Source organism: Notolepis coatsorum (assembly GCF_963971535.1).
Source record: "Notolepis coatsorum genome assembly, chromosome: 9".
Classification (NCBI taxonomy): Eukaryota; Metazoa; Chordata; class Actinopteri; order Aulopiformes; family Paralepididae; genus Notolepis; species Notolepis coatsorum.
Genome location: NC_140173.1, coordinates 122018258 through 122035917, shown reverse-complemented (window position 1 = coordinate 122035917; position 17660 = coordinate 122018258). Strand labels below are relative to the sequence as shown.

The 17660-nt window shown below is 46.6% G+C and overlaps 1 protein-coding gene across 1 annotated transcript in view; it reads right to left on the bottom strand.

Moving 5' to 3' along the window:
• LOC311234736 (protocadherin-15-like) overlaps positions 1-17660 on the bottom strand; it is a gene marked incomplete at its 3' end in the record, with an annotated part of 504680 nt that overhangs the window by 22653 nt on the left and 464367 nt on the right. Inside the window, exons 24-27 of the mRNA XM_084321979.1 lie at positions 15938-16153; positions 12580-12668; positions 9754-9930; positions 6982-7200 (exon numbers count right to left, since the gene is read on the bottom strand). Coding sequence (XP_084178105.1) covers positions 6982-7200; positions 9754-9930; positions 12580-12668; positions 15938-16153 — 701 coding nt within the window. The remainder of the gene's footprint in view (positions 1-6981; positions 7201-9753; positions 9931-12579; positions 12669-15937; positions 16154-17660) is intronic.

Sequence of the window (17660 nt, the reverse complement as noted above, 5' to 3'; positions counted from 1 at the left end):
TGGTCATCGCGCTGTCCTACTGTGGGTCTGGGGAGGGTGTAGACTACTACATGCTGCCCTACTGTGGGTCTGGGGAGGGTGTAGACTACCACATGATGCCCTACTGTGGGTCTGGGGAGGGTGTAGACTACAACATGCTGCCCTACTGTCGCTCTGGGGAAAGTGTAGACTACCACATGCTGCCCTACTGTGGGTCTGGGGAGGGTGTAGACTACCACATGCTGCACTACTGTGGGTCTGGGGAGGGTGTAGACTAACACATGCTGCCCTACTGTCGCTCTGGGGAGGGTGTAGACTACCACATGCTGCACTACTGTGGGTCTGGGGAGGGTGTAGACTACCACATGCTGCCCTACTGTGGGTCTGGGGAGGGTGTAGACTACAACATGCTGCCCTACTGTGGGTCTGGGGAGGGTGTAGACTACCACATGCTGCCCTACTGTGGGTCTGGGGAGGGTGTAGACTACAACATGCTGCACTACTGTGGGTCTGGGGAGGGTGTAGACTACCACATGCTGCCCTACTGTGGGCCTGGGGAGGGTGTAGACTACAACATGCTGCCCTACTGTGGGCCTGGGGAGGGTGTAGACTACAACATGCTGCCCTACTGTGGGTCTGGGGAGGGTGTAGAGTCGACTACAACATGCTGCCCTACTGTGGGTCTGGGGAGGGTGTAGACTACCACATGCTGCCCTACTGTGGGTCTGGGGAGGGTGTAGACTACCACATGCTGCACTACTGTCGCTCTGGGGAGGGTGTAGACTACAACATGCTGCCCTACTGTGGGTCTGGGGAGGGTGTAGACTACAACATGCTGCCCTACTGTGGGTCTGGGGAGGGTGTAGACTACCACATTCTGCCCTACTGGGGGGGTGTAGAATACCACATGCTGCCCTTCTGTCGCTCTGGGGAGGGTGTAGACTACCACATGCTGCCCTTCTGTCGCTCTGGGGAGGGTGTAGACTACCACATTCTGCCCTACTGTCGCTCTGGGGAGGGTGTAGACTACCACATGCTGCCCTACTGTCAGTCTGGGGAGGGTGTAGACTAACACATGCTGCCCTACTGTCAGTCTGGGGAGGGTGTAGACTACAACATGCTGCACTACTGTGGGTCTGGGGAGGGTGTAGACTACCACATGCTGCCCTACTGTGGGTCTGGGGAGGGTGTAGACTACAACATGCTGCCCTACTGTGGGTCTGGGGAAGGTGTAGACTACCACATTCTGCCCTACTGGGGGGGTGTAGACTACCACATTCTGCCCTTCTGTCGCTCTGGGGAGGGTGTAGACTACCACATTCTGCCCTACTGTCGCTCTGGGAGGGTGTAGACGACCACATGCCTCCTCTGATACATATGGAGTCGCCAGCCGGTTCTTTTCACTGGGAGAGCGTGACTCATACCTCACCGGCTGAGACAACACAATATTTCATAATTTGGTCCTTATGAAGACAAATCATGTCTTGCATGATTAAACATTGAGCCAGTACGCTATGAGACGACTCAGTGGTGCTTTGCGCCATTTCGCTGAAGGAAATTAATTTCAAGGGAGTGGCATTAGCCATATAGCATATCGATGGCTGAAACACAAAACCTCCTATCTGCAACATTTCTGATTTTCTGATTTCACTTTGGATGATGAGAAACATCCTATGTGCACCTATTCAGTCTGTCTGCAAGATATTCTTCAAAAGCCAAAGCAGTGTATTGTATTGGGTATCCTTAAAAATCATTCTCAGCTAATCCTAAAAGTATGTTAAAATAAAAACGCAAAGTGAAATTTAGAGGCGGCACGAATGTATACAAAGTCTCTGGACAGATGTGAACGGATGGAGAGAGACACAGCTCGGCTCTAGGCGGCGCAAACACGGCTTGAGTTGAACATTTTTAAACTTGAGATTCGCCTGCCGTGATGTAGCAATGTGGCCACATCTTCACAATGACTATGAAATAGACCGCTATGAATACTCTGAAGCCAACAGATATTGAATAGGTTATATTTAGATTCGAAATGGTCTCATTTCTGTAAATGTCAACGATGCTACTGTTGAGACGCACTAGCATGTCTTCACAGCAGTTTTGCGGGTTACCAACTGTCAAACCGACATGAGTTAAAAGTGAGACAATATTTCTCTTTGCATTGTATCTGAACTTACTATTAGAGGAGCATTCAATAATGAAGATGTGAGGGGGAAAATGGCCCTTACCAAACACACACTCCAAGCAATGAAAGAATGATTACTCATCATAACACATGAATAGTTACTTACTCTTTGAATCTGGTGGAGAGCGTGTCCAGCAGCACAACAAGAGGGGGGGGGGGGGGGGGGGGGGGTGAAGAGAGAGAGGGAGGGAGAGAGAGGAGAAGAAAAAAAACCATCTGTAATTAAATTGCTACATTATTATGTCCTTAACAAAACAATGAAAGATAAATGAATTAAATGGGGAATTTGGAGGTGCACTGTAAACCTTCTAACTGCGTTCAGTTTTAATGTTGGGAGGCGTTCCTTTTTGAAAAGCACACAGCTCCAGGTGAAATGCTCTGCATTATTCATGCGATTCTTTTCAACTTCAGAGACAACGGAATGGCTTTGGATAAAAACCCCTATTGAAGATCTCTACCCATCCCCCTATGGCTTATTATATGCCGCATTATATCCTAGTCTGTTTATCTTAAAGGGACACATAACCAAATAATAATGTCTCAAATTTATTTTGCACATAATAATAATAATAATAATAATAATAATAATAATAATAATAATAATAATAATAATAATAATAATAATAATAATAATAATAATAATAATAATAATAATAATAATTATTATTATTATTATTATTATTATTATTATTATTATTATAATTATAATTATAATTATAATAAATTGTATTTGGGGGCGTCTTTCAACAATTCAACACCCAAGGTCACCTTACAGGTCATGAAAACAAAGCAAGACAGTCAAAGTAAAAAAAATAGTGGTCTTGGCAAGTCAAAGTTAAAAACAAAACAAACAACAGGAAGTATAAAACAGTGAAGTTAAAAAAAAAATTAAATAAGGAGTATAGAACAGTCACCCAAACAACTGCCTCTTTGAACTGCTGCGGTCAAGCAAGCGGTACCATAGTCTCATGGCCAGTACAGAGAGACTTAGAAGGAGCTTCTATCCCCAGGGCCCAGGAGTTCAAAACTTGTAATCCCTATCTGATTGGATCAGATTTGTATTAATTAATTTCAACTCATTATGAATAAAAAATGGGGGACCCTGATGTAAACAAGACGAAAGTCTTTCTCTGGTCTGCATCCCCCTAAAAATGTTGTGTATTGAGCTGTACTGTACTGTACCCATTCTGCAATCTGTTAATTAAAATGTTCAATCAATCAATCAATCAATCAATCAATCAATAGGGATTCAATGTTTTGAACTCCTGGGCCCAGGCCATCAGGATGCTCAACGACAACGACAATGACACTATGTAACAACCCATCATCTACTCACAGCACACACATCCACACGTACACACTCACTTTAAATAAACACTCACCGTAACACCCACTTTACTCACTTTAGACACTTTAACACTCTTTATATTTATTGGTAAAGAGATTTGCACAAAAATTCATACCTCATTGCACCTTACCCTAAGTTGTACCTCATCCCATTTCTGCATTGTACCTCACTGTTACTCTTTTTTACTCTGTATTGTATATTGTATATATGTATATTGACTGAACACTTTTTGTTTACGTACTCTTGACTTTTTCTATTTTATACTTTTATCTATTTTTTATCTAGCACACTCCCAGGAGCTCATACAGAAAAAAGCATTTAATGGAAAAGTATTCTGTATTTTACTATGACAACTAATAAAGCAACTTGAACTTGACACACAGGTTATAGTGAATATGCCAGTTTAAACAGATGGGTTTTTAGTTGGGATTTAAATGTTAAATGATATGGAGTCAGACTGTCGGACATGTGGGGGCAGGGAGTTCCAGAGTCTGGGAGCTGAGCAGCTGAAAGCTGGAGCACCCATGGTGCTGAGACGTGAGCTGGGGATGAATAGAAGTCCAGTAGAGGATGAGCGGAGGGTGTGGGAGGGGGTGTACTCCTGGAGGAGGTCAGTGATGTAGATGGGGGCTAGATTGTGGAGGGCTTTGAAGGTGAGTAGAAGGTTTTTATAATCAATCCGGCAGTGCACAGGGAGCCAGTGTAATTAAATGAGAACGGGGGTGATGTGGTCGGATGAGTTGGTGCGGGTGATGATCCTGGCAGCAGAGTTTTGGATGATTTTTGTCTGTTGAGGAGTTTGGTGGGAAGGCCAGTGAGGAGAGCGTTGCAGTAGTCGATCCGGGATGTGACGAATGAGTGGACCAGGGTTTCAGTGCTAGATTGGGACAGGGATGGGCAGAGTCTGGAGATGAGGTGAGCGGGAGCCATCCAGAATGACACAGGGTACAGGGTAGCCCCTTTCGTGACTGCGGTGTGCAAGCCTGGGGCTCTAGTGCCCCAGGCTTGCACACCGCAGTCACGAAAGGGGCTAGGTACAGGGAAGCCGTCGATGGTGATGTTTGGAACTAGAGTGTTTTGTGATTTGTTGAGGCTGGATTTGGAGCCGATGAGCAGGGCCTCAGTTGTGCTGCCATTTAGTTTCCAGAAATGTCTGCTCATCCAGCTCCTGATGTCCTCAATGCAGGTGGTGAGGGAGGTGGGGGGAAGGGCAGTGGTGGGTTTGGAGGAGATGTAGACCTGTGTGTCATCGGCATAGCAGTGAAAATGGACCCCATGGTGACGGAGGATTGTTCCCAAGGGGGAGGAGATAGATGGTGAATAGGAGGGGACCCAATACTGACCCCTGGGGGACACGCAGTGAAACAGCCGAACACCCTGACTTGTGAGTCCTGAGTTGTACGAACCGTTGTCTGTCAGTGAGGTATGCTGTGAACCAGGAGAGTGCGACACCAGTGTTCCCAATGCCAGCCAGGCGGTCCAGGAGTAGTGGATGGGAGATGGTGTCAAATGCACCGCTGAGGTCAAGAAGGATGAGGATGGTGAGAAGTCCAGTGTCAGCTGCACGGAGGAGGTCGTTGGTGATTTTGACAAGGGCTGTTTTGGTACTGTGTTGTGGGCGGAAACCGGATTGAAAGGGTTTGTGGAGGTTGTTTGTGACAAGCTTGGACTGAAGCTGTGCGGCAACCACCCTCTCAAGGGTTTTAGAGATGAAGGTTGGGAAGGTTGGAGATGGGCCTATAGTGGATCAGCTGGTTCAGCACCGGGTTTTTTGAGAATGGGAGTGATTGCAGCCAGTTTGAGAGTGGGGGGGTACAGTTCCAGAGGTGAGGGAGGAATTTATTATGTCCGTGATGTCATGGGTGAAATGGATGGCAGACAGGCTTTGATGAGAGTGGTGGGAAAAGGATCAAGCTGACAGGTGGTGGTTTTGGCTTTACGGATGAGCTCTGAGATGGTGTATTTCGATGCTGGGGTGAAGTTGGAGAGGGAGCTGAAGTTGTTGGCCAGTGGTAACCATCGCGGGTGGATCACTTGGTGAGGTCCATGATGAGGCCAGCTGTAGGTGAATGGTGTTGATTTTGGAGTTAAAAAAATTGCATAATCTCACACACATCCAAAAACTAAACAGCTTTGCACACATTCATTTATTGAGAGTAAATTCATTTGAATATGGCCACCAGTGATGGCATCGGGGACATTGAGCATTAATTTAATTGATTAACAAGGATTCAATGTCCCCGATGACATCACTGGTGGCCATGTTCAAACTAATTTACTCTCAATAACTGTCAAACTGTTAGTTTTTGGACATGTGTGAGATGATGTGCAAAATAAATAAATCAATAAAGTGCCCCTTTAAGTGACGACCACAGGCCACATGCAAAACTTGAAATTCAGGTAGCTGTTCTTGTCTGTTCGTATTACCATGACATAATTACAATAAAAGGTATTTCAAAAATGTATTCCAAACCAGTGAATGGATACATTTTTTTAAATTATTTCTCACGTCAGGCGATACGAAGAAACCCCAAAATTTACGGCCGGCCGTTTCTCATGTTGATGGGCCGTAAAATAGCAACCCAAATCATCTAATTTCCCCAAAGACGGACCGCAGCGTTGTCTACGGAGACGCGTCTGTTGTGTTCCCTCTAACGTCGCCATAAACAACCATCTGCCCGTGCGTCGTGTCTTTGTGTTTGTGTCGTACAACCACACTCTGACCCATCTGCTGTGAATAAACATTGCCCAGACATCACTGTTTGTTTATGTAATCCACCCTCGACGGGGATCACATAGCATGTAGAGTGGAGATGAAGCCGACACCTTCACGCATGACCTTCACCCTCCGACCGGGAAAGCAACAACAGCACCTCACCGGGTCAGATGAGATGGGATACAATAGAGTGCCCCCATCATGCTGGTATAAGTGTTTGTTATGAAGTAGGCTACATGATGGCACTTGCATGTGTGTGTGTGTGTGTGTGTGTGTGTGTGTGTGTGTGTGTGTGTGTGTGTGTGTGTGTGTGCGTGTGTGTGTGTGTGTGTGTGTGTTGGACAGAGACAGATCCGGTAGCGTGTAGAGATGCACTGTGACCGCCACAATTGGCTGTGGATATTTGTCACAAACGAGTGTTAATTAATCTGCTTTCACAGAGCATGAGCAGGGAGATTAGCACAACAGTGTGTGCAGTCAGCATAGCTAATTAGAGAGATAGAGAGAGAGAGAGAGAGAGAGAGAGAGAGAGAGAGAGAGAGAGAGAGAGAGAGAGAGAGAGAGAGAGAGAGAGAGAGACAGACCGTTGTGATCCTCCAATCACAAAGCAACAGTTGGGATCGGAGGATCAAGAAAAGAGGGCATGGTTTGAAACGGGCTAATTAATAGTTGTTTCCCTGTTGACCAATAATAAGGACCTGGATAATAGATGCCACGGTGATAATTACTATGGCAACGGCTATGAGCACTCACTGTTTGTATGTGACCATGACGATGAGGATGGCAGGGATGCAGCACAGGATGATAATGATGGCCAGAGCCAGCAGCGCCCCCTCTGTGTAGCCCACGGCCTGCGCCGCCTTCTTCACACTGGCCACGATGTCCGGAGAGCGGATCTCCAGGATGCGTCCGCCGGGGCCCAGGTATGGCTGGAACTCCTTGTTAATGTCCAACAGCTTCCCGTCCAGAAACCTGCGCCAGGGGAACAAGCGGGAACAAATAACAAGGAGGAGAAGGTCATTAGCGGCGCAACGGTTTTACAAATACGCTTGGATTCCGTCTCGCCTCAACGGTGGCTCCGTCACTGGGTGAGAGCGAAACGCTTCGAGGTCATTAACATCCAGCCAAAGAAAAGTAGACTGAGTGATATCTTAACCCCCCCCCCCCTCACACACACACACACACACACACACACACACACACACACACACACACACACACACACACACACACACACACACACACACACACACACACACACACACACACACACACAGATAGTTAGAGTGGCTTATAGCAGATTTTAGAACATTTCAGCTAATGAAGTAAATATTTATTATCATCAACTATCCAGTTAGTTTTTATAGAGTAATGTTTTGGCTACTTAAAATCATTGAATGTACAGAGAGAGAGAGAGAGAGAGAGAGAGAGAGAGAGAGAGAGAGAGAGAGAGAGAGAGAGAGAGAGAGAGAGAGAGAGAGAGAGAGAGAGAGAGAGAGAGAGGGAGAGAGAGAGAGAGAGAGAGAGAGAGAGAGAGAGAGAGAGAGAGAGAGAGAGGGAGAGAGAGAGAGAGAGAGAGAGAGAGAGAGAGAGAGAGAGAGAGAGAGAGAGAGAGAGAGAGACAGAGGGAGAGAGATAAAGGGTATCGGACTCCCATTCCTCACTGATTGAGCTGCATCTCTAATATGCATCTCTTACTTTGCCCAGTTAACTTCGCCAACTTCGCTCCACTATGAGCAGCTCCAGGATTACTATAACTGTTTTGGGACCGGCTTAGTTGACATTAGCAGCTAACGTTAGTGTAGGTCCGTCCACCTATTAGCGGTGTCTGTGTTGTGGTTTTTCCCATTTAGTACCACCTGTGGAGGGACTGCATGTGTCTGCGTGCATCCGGCAAAAATCGATATTGCTTGCAGACAATAGTTTTCGGCTCATTGTCCGACTTTATATCCGATAGAGTCAAATCTCTACCGTGGCGCGGATTTATACCGGTATACCGGTTCAACCGGATTTTCTACCAACTTGCCATACCATACTGAAATCCATGGATGGACACGTGGGGAGCAGCACCAGCCTGTGCAGCTTTAGCTCTGGGGCACAAAACACCCTGCCTGTGCTGCAACCCCATACTGCAGACCATCGATTGGTCAATGGAAATTGTCACTACACACGTCAGCTGACGTCAGCCCATGCTTGTGGTATTTCACCGCACTACAAGCTCCACAATGTGACATTGCACATTGTGTTGGCAGGTCAAGTGTTTAAAGATCATTATTGTCTATTACTAGAATGCAGGAGTGTAGATTGCACTACAAGCTCCGCAAACGTGAAATGCTGATAAATCTTAGTGATCCGTGCACAAAAGCGAGCCATAAGCTTGGTGCCTGAGGCCTATCAGAGGGGACATGAGAGAGAGGCGCTAACAACACTGTCCTGGGCGTGCTGTTTTATCTCACCCCTGCCTGCTGAACTGGGGTGACGAAGCGTCTAGGAAGCACTTTTCCACAGTGTTTTTTTTATTTTTTTTTTATCTTTTCCCCCCTCCTTTTTCCTCCGATTTTCTCCCATCCCAATGTTAGTCGTTATGCCAATTCCCAATCCCCTTCCTGGTCGCTGCGCACTTACCCCCCACAGTCGGTCTGGGAGAGTGGAGGCTATCACGCGCTTCCTCCGACACACGTCCAGCCAATCAACCGCTTCTTTTCACCTGGCAGCGCGGACTCTCACTGAGAGGGTGTAACGTGTGGAAGGATCACACTACCCCCCTTAGATCCTATCCGCGCTGAGCAGGCGCCCCGACCGAACTGTAGGAGTCGCTGTTTACAACGACCCGGACCCACCCCGCCAGCTTTTCCCACCCTCTAATACTGCCAATTGTATTAGTGTGAACGGCCAGCCAAGCTGGTGACAACGAACAGGCGAATCCAGCGTCTCCGGTGTTGGTGACGAACGCAATCTCCGCTACGCCACCTGACCGCCTTGCTTTCCACAGTGTTTTTAACAGCGTGTGGACACGGCCTCTGAGTCGCGAACCAGTGTTTCAGAACAGCAGCTGCCACGGAGACCCCGGACCCACAGGAGCCGGCTCGCTCTCCCCAAACGAGGATAATAAAATGCACCGTTGGCGTTTCTCCAGGCGGCTTCCCACAACCTTTGGGGCCGCTGCGGCATGACAGGGGATGATGGATTGATTGGAAATACACCTCCCTCTTCTCCCTCCTTTTATAAATCCCCTCTTTCCCATTCTGGCAAATGACAGATCTGGTGCACCTGCAGGGAAGTCGGGGCCCCTGGAGTGAAGCGGTGGCAAGGGAACAAGTGGAGACGGTGCCAAGTGGCAGAGAGAGAGAGTCAGCGGGAGATGGAGAGAGAGAGAGAGAGAGAGAGAATACATTTGCTGACTCACTCTATGGGCAGAGGGTAAAGAGAGACAGTGGGGATACGTGCAACATAGTAGGGAGATGAGGAAAAAAAACATCTTTAATAGTGTGAATGTGAAACTAGTAATGAAATTGGCACGCTCACTTGAAGAGCTCCTGGCGCGAGATGGCCCTGTTGGTGAGCGGGTCAATGGCGTACACCATCAGGTCCGACTTGCTGTAGTCCTCCAGCTCATAGCCATCGCCATGGCGACGTGGCCCAATCGCCTCCACGATTACCTTGGCACCTGGGATCTGGTCCTGGACGTATCGCTCTAGAATTCTGAGATGACGAGAACATCCTGTGGTCGAGTCCAACTCATAACAAAGTACCTCCAACAAGCTATGTTATTACAGAACGTTAGGGAGATGCAAGACAGGAAGAATAAGCATAAATCAGCCAGAACTCTAACATCCATTGACATTAAAGGATACGTTCAGTGTTTTGGAACTTATCAATGATGTTGTAAATCGGTAGGTAGAGTCATTTCTCAGCACAATAAGATTAAGATTAAGATTTGTTTATTAAGGACAATGCAAATTAATGAACATCATTTACATGTGTATGCATAACATCACAGCATGATAAGGACGTAAATATGCCGGGAATAGCACAGGGCTAATTTCCACCCGTAGTCCTAACATAAAACAAACACAAAACGGACCATACAACGTTCATTCATAAAAACTGACATCACTGACATGACCACACTAACATGACATTCAGTCAGTACAACATCACTAACATCCCTAATGAGTGCATATTTGGCTGTCTAACAGCCATTTCCTGAGTTGGCCCTTAAAGGTGGACAGGGTGGGACATTCCCTTAAGGGGACCGGAAGGCTGTTCCATGTTCCACTTCCCTTTATCGATAGAACATTTTTGCTGAAGGCGGTCTTTCTAAAATGGACCTCACAATCCCCTCTGGTGTTTGATCTAGTGGCTAATCAGCGCTGTTCTTCATAATTCACATGACCCGGGGCTGCAGGTATCAAATATGAGGAACAGCTTGGATTGTGCTGAGAAAGGACTCGACCGATCAACAACATCGTTGGTAAGTAGGATAGAGGGCTAGGGTTCCAAAATTCTGAACTTACCAAAAAGAAAAAAAAGAAAAAGTGTTCTCACTTTTTCTGTATTTTTTGCTCCAATCCCAATTTAGTTGTTATGCCAATTCCCTTCCTGGTCGTTGCGTGCATTGCCCCACTGTCGGCCTAGGGAGGGTGTAGAACTACCACATGCCTCCTCTGATACATGTGGAGTCAGCCAGCCGCTTCTTTTCACCTGACAGCGAGGAGTCTCACTGGGGGAATGTAACGCGTGTGGAGGTTCACGCTATTTCCCCCCCGATCCCCTCCCTGCTGAACAGGCGCCCCGACCGACCAGTAGGAACCGCAGTTTACAACGACCAGGACACATACCCCGCCGGCTTCCCACCCGCCAATTGTGTTAGTAGTGACGACTGACCAAGCCGGAGGTACCGCTGACAGCTGGATTCGATCCCAGAGTCTCTGCAGTGGTAGGCGAGTGCATTCTCCACTGCACTACCCAGCCGCCATGAACTTATCCTTTAATGTCCATGTTGGAGTTAGGGCTGATTTATGTTACCGCAGGGCAATTAACACTTTTGACAGCTCACGTCTCGCACCTCTGAGACTAGGACACACTTGCCTGGATAATTTTTGTGTAGAAATTTGAATCAAAACGTATGTAATTGTCTTTCTAAAGGATGTCTTGATAGTACTTCAGATGCAGGTGCCACTCGTGGCACATTTGTGTGACCACAGCAGTGTGAGAGCCACACTTCTTAAGTGCTCCACTCTGGCAATGATTGTCCCAATGTCTCTCCACACACACTGGGCTCTTGGCAAAACAAGGCTCAGTTAATCCATTTCAGGCAGAGAGAAATCCGTGCTTCAAATTATAGTCAACAAAGGAAAACCTCTCTGCGGCTGGTGGTGCCAAGGTGGATAAACACTCTGAACACTCAGGTGAAATAGCTCTGGATCATAACCGGGGCTGTTCACAATCCGTGAATTGAAAATGGGGGACTCTGATGTAAACAAGAAGAAAGTCTTTCTCTGGTCTGCATCCCCTTAACAATTGTGTGTATTGAGCCGTAATGTATTGTACCCATTCTGCAATCTGTTAATAACATTTTCAATCAATCAATCAATTAATCAAGATAAACAGGGCTGACGACTGTGTTCTTTCCTGCAGTTAGGGGATGCAACTAAGCACTTTTACTCAAGCACTGTACTTAACCTCTTAAGCCATAGCCGTATTTTCAGAAAATGTGCCTAAAAGTACATACCCAAGTAAATGGACGAATGCTCCACTTCTACATGGTCCATTTGCATGCTCTTGGCATCTAGGGACATCTATGGACTTGGACTCTGACTTGTTAATTGATAAATACTGTTTTTAATTTTTTTTTTAATTTTGGCTAATCATTTGGCATACGATATTGATGGCTAGTGCATTTGTTTGGCTATTGTGTCACAAAAAACTCCCTTTGAAATGGTGACCGCTGTGTCATTTATGTTTAATGTAGACCTTTTTTTATTTGTATGTCAGCTCAGAATCAGACTTGGACTAGGGTAATGGAGACTCGACTCAAGACTCTTCTTTGGTGACTCGGACTTGGACTCGAGACTCGGACTCGAGATTTAGTGACTCGACTACAACACTGCAACAAGCTATACAAGTAGGAAATGAGACTGGGGTTGATTCCTAACATACAAGCATATGACTACAACTTTAAATTCTTTCTGAGAGTTTGAAATAATGATGTGATAAAAATCAAATCTTTTGTCTGCAATCTAACCACGACTCGTGTCTCTGTCTATTTCCAAATAATCATGGTATTTTATTTCCTCAGGTGTGACATGGGATCTTTCACATTTCAAATCACACTAAATGCCAACTTACGCTATGAGCTGGTCCTTGTTCTCTTCCACAACGGTGGGTGGGACATTGGATACAACTACCTGCATGTCCAGCGCATTGACAACGGAAACCTGGCAGAGAGAGAGAGAGAGAGAGAGAGAGAGAGAGAGAGAGAGAGAGAGAGAGAGAGACGGGTGAGTTTATTTTATGCCTTTCTCCTCCTGGGTTGGGTATGGCTGAAGCCTGGCAAATCAGAACTTTCAGGTCCCAACACTCTTAGGTCTTTTCAGCAAAAAGTTTCTCTATCTTGACCTCATTGGAGACCTGATGTCTAACCCATAACCTACATTTTAGATGAAAAATGATTCTATATATTTTTTTTTATGATAATCGCTGTTCAAAGATATCCTCTGGCAGAATGTAGCCATGCTCCTACAATGTTTATTATTCATACAGTAAAATGTGTTATTAGGTGATATTATGTGATATTGTACTACCAGTACTGTGTAGTATTGTGTAGCCAAACCTTTTATTTAACTAATTAAAGGAAGCAAATTCGGCCTGGCACTGGGACCTGAAAGTGTTGGGACCTGAGAGCGTTGGGACCTGAGAGCGTTGGGACCTGAGAGCGTTGGGACCTGAGGGTTGGGACCTGAGAGTGTTGGGACCTGAGAGTGTTGGGACCTGAGAGTGTTGGGACCTGAGAGCGTTGGGACCTGAGAGTGTTGGGACCTGAGAGCGTTGGGACCTGAGTGTTGGGACCTGAGAGTGTTGGGACCTGAGAGTGTTGAGACCTGAGAGTGTTGGGACCTGAGAGTGTTGAGACCTGAGAGTGTTGAGACCTGAGAGTGTTGAGACCTGAGAGCGTTGGGACCTGAGAGTGTTGAGACCTGAGAGTGTTGAGACCTGAGAGCGTTGGGACCTGAGTGTTGGGACCTGAGAGCGTTGGGACCTGAGAGTGTTGGGACCTGAGAGTGTTGAGACCTGAGAGTGTTGGGACCTGAGAGTGTTGAGACCTGAGAGTGTTGAGACCTGAGAGTGTTGAGACCTGAGAGCGTTGGGACCTGAGTGTTGGGACCTGAGAGCGTTGGGACCTGAGAGTGTTGGGACCTGAGAGTGTTGAGACCTGAGAGTGTTGAGACCTGAGAGTGTTGGGACCTGAGAGCGTTGGGACCTGAGAGCGTTGGGACCTGAGAGTGTTGGGACCTGAGAGTGTTGGGACCTGAGAGCGTTGGGACCTGAGGGTTGGGACCTGAGAGCGTTGGGACCTGAGAGCGTTGGGACTTCAGAGGGTTGGGACCTGAGGGCGTTGGGACTTCAGAGGGTTGGGACCTGAGAGTGTTGGGACTTCAAAGGGTTGGGACCTGAGGGCGTTGGGACTTCAGAGGGTTGGGACCTGAGAGTGTTGGGACTTCAAAGGGTTGGGACCTGAGAGCGTTGGGACCTGAGAGCGTTGGGACTTCAGAGGGTTGGGACCTGAGAGTGTTGGGACTTCAGAGGGTTGGGACTTCAGAACGTTGGGACTTGAGTGTGTGGTTCTGGGAGACTACAGCCGTATGATGCTTCTCCTGATCGCCGAAACAAGGCCCCACTAATTGCCTGCTTTTACATGGTGCCATATGCCAAACCTAACAGCAGCTACTTCCAATGCTGCAGTATGTGTGTGTGTGTGTGTGTGTGTGTGTGTGTGTGTGTGTGTGTGTGTGTGTGTGTGTGTGTGTGTGTGTGTGTGTGTGTGTGTGTGTGTGTGTGTGTGTGTGTGTGCGTGCGTGTGTGTGTGTGGGGACGGGGGACGGGGACGGGTTCAGTCTCCATGCTCCACAGCAAAATCTCCCATGTGGCTCCTGTGAAATTAGGTTTCCCCTTGAAAATTAACGAGAGTCATGCTTAAGCACCCCCAGCTCTCGCATATCCAGGCAGTGTCCCAGACCCTCCTTCTGTCTCATTAGAGGCTTGTTAGCCCGACACATTTAACGAAAAATGCTAAATAAGCCTGCCCACTGCCAGCGAGGATAAAATCTGAATTGGGTGCAAAACTGAGTCTAAATCACAGCAGGCAGATTCATGGCGCAAACACACACACAGACCCAGACACACACACATGCATGCATGGACACACGCATGCACGCATGCACGCACGCACGCAACACACACACACACGCACACACACACACACACACACACACACCCACACACACACACACACACACACACACACACACACACACACACACACACACACACACACACACACACACACACACACACACACACACACACACACACACACACACACACACACACACACACACACACACACACACACACAAACACCAATTACAAGGAGGCTGAAAACAGATAGACTTTTGCAGAGTTTAATTGGATCATCAGCTAGAAGCAAAGATTTCACCCGGGTACACAATACATGTCTGGTGTGCTGTAGCAACTGTGAATAATTCAATAGATTGGAAGCCAGTCACGAGAGAGCGAAAAGAAACATGCATCATCATCATCATCATCATCATATAGGCTCCTAATGAATAAATCAGTACTGAGACAAATTGGAGACAAATAGTGTCATTAGTAGAGGTTTTCCAGTGTGTACGTGTCCAATGATACGATGTACACACGCGTGTATTCATCATGTACTCTCCAGAGCCCAGAGACGCTGCTCTTGATCATAATTAACGGCTATGACGTGATCCCGCGTGGCGCGAGCCACCTGCTAGGTTTCCTTAAACGCGGTACGAGTGAAACCCAGGAGAGAGAAGGGAACAAATTATAACTCGCTTCCCCTGTTCCCATAAGTAGAATGTCAAGCGACCGTTATAATTTTTCATATCGCACACTTGCCTAAGACAGCGACGTTGCACATGATTATATAATACCTGACAAATGCACCATGTTTATGTCGACAAGATTGGCTCTATGTTTTAATGTAGATTTATTTTTTAGTTTTGTGTTGTTTCTTTTGTTTTGTTATTACTTTCCATTCTATTTTCTGTTTTTTTTTTGAAATTTTCGTTTGGGTTTATTTTTATTTTATTTATTTTTATTTATTTTTATTTGTTTTTATTTATTTTTATTTATTTTTATTTATTTTATTTTTGTCTTCCGCCCATATGGGGGGTGTCATTGTAGCCTAGACGTTAGTAGTCTAGGTGTCTGTGTTGTCCTTCAGGACTGACCCATGTTGATGCAAAAGATATGTCATTCATTATATTGTCCTGAAGTACAGTGTGCAAAAAGAAAAAAAGAAAACTCAATAAAGTATAAGTCATAAAAAATAATCTTTCATATCGCATGACGTTTGAATACTCCTAAAGCATGGTTACAATGTCCGTTTGGACACACAGGCACATGCTCTGTGCAGTTGAAATGACACAGAACAAACTCTTACCACTACGTTGGCGCTGTTAGTGAGGCCGATCCCGTAGTCATCCGTGGCGATGACCTCAAACTTGAAGTAGGACCGGCGCATGTTGCGGTACATGATGGCACTTTTGATGAGCCCCGTGTAGGTCTCGATCACAAAGGGCTCCTGGCCCTCGGCTGTCGGCGGGATGATGAGACGGTACGCCATGGCACTGTAGTTCCCAGTGTCCTTATCTGTGGCCTGTAACACAAGTACGCAGACACACACACACACACACACACACACACACACACACACACACACACACACACACACACACACACACACACACACACACACACACACACACACACACACACACACACACACACACACACACACACACACACACACACACACACACACACACACACACACACACACACACACACACACAGAAAATATAGGATAGCTTCAATGTGTTATACAGAAAATGAAGCATAGGGAGAACAAAAAAAGCAGATTCCACCACAACCATACACCCCTGGATAATTCAGTGTAGTTGTTAACCAGCAGAGGGAGAACTTGAGCTTCAGTGTTGAGGCAGTGGGCTTCACACAGGCTTTGACTACTAGGGCATCCAAGCTCTCACACACACCGCCATCAATTCACAGAGTGCTTGTCTGCGGTGACATTGATAAATCGGTGCAATGCTTCTTTTCCCCCCTCCCAGGTATTGGCAGAGAGGAAGAAGGGAAGGGGAGGATGAGAGAACAGGGCTGAGAATGAGGTTTGGTCTGAGACAGATCTCCCTTCATTTCACATCCCCCAGAAAACCATTCACAGGTCATTATGGCCGTTACACAGGGAGAAAGGAGAAAAACATGGAGTCTCTTTGGGTGATGCGTGTTTCCAAGGTGCGATACGAGCACTGTAACTTGGAGTGACACGACTGAACCTCCCAGAATGTAAAGCTAGGAAAGGAGAAAAATCTACTGACCCCAATGGCTTTTACTTACACAAGTCATGCCTCATGTGGTGTTCTGACACCAGACTACAAATCTACTAAACAGCCAAGCGTGGCCAGCTACACTGAGGCCCGGCAAGTGCTGCTTGAGCGCTGTGGTCGTCAGTAGGCCTATAATGATTGTTATGATATTACTAGAAGAGAAATCCTACTAAATATTAAGAGATTACATTTACAACCGTAAAATACTCACCATAATAATGAATTACGTTTAACATTAACTAACATAAAATCCAACCCGATTTTTTTTCAAATTCAAAATCCAACCAGAAATGAAATGTTCTGTGTTGTGATTTGTTAACGCCTCGACGTGTCATTAGAGCGTGAGAAAAAGTTATTTTGTAGCCCCATAGTGTGAACACATGGTGACAATAAATACTTCAAGCTGAGAAACCTTGAACGCTGTAAATTGTCTCACGATCAGTCTCCCGGTAACCTCCGTAAAGATAATGTCATAACGTTATAAGCAAGATGCCAAAAGACACCTGACAGAACGTGACTCTACTCCGTTAACAAGAAACCAAACTCAATACGAGCGAACACCATGCAAGCGCAGAGTCTAATTATAGAATGCACATGCAAGATGGGCGACACACTGGAACACACACACAGGTCACAGATGAAAAATGTCTCTCTGTGCTTGACCCATCCCATCGTCCTTCCCCCCAAGGGCAGCCGGGAGCAGACATGCGCCGCGCCCTGGGGACCAATCCAAGTGCTCCTGTCCCTCTTCGTCAGGGA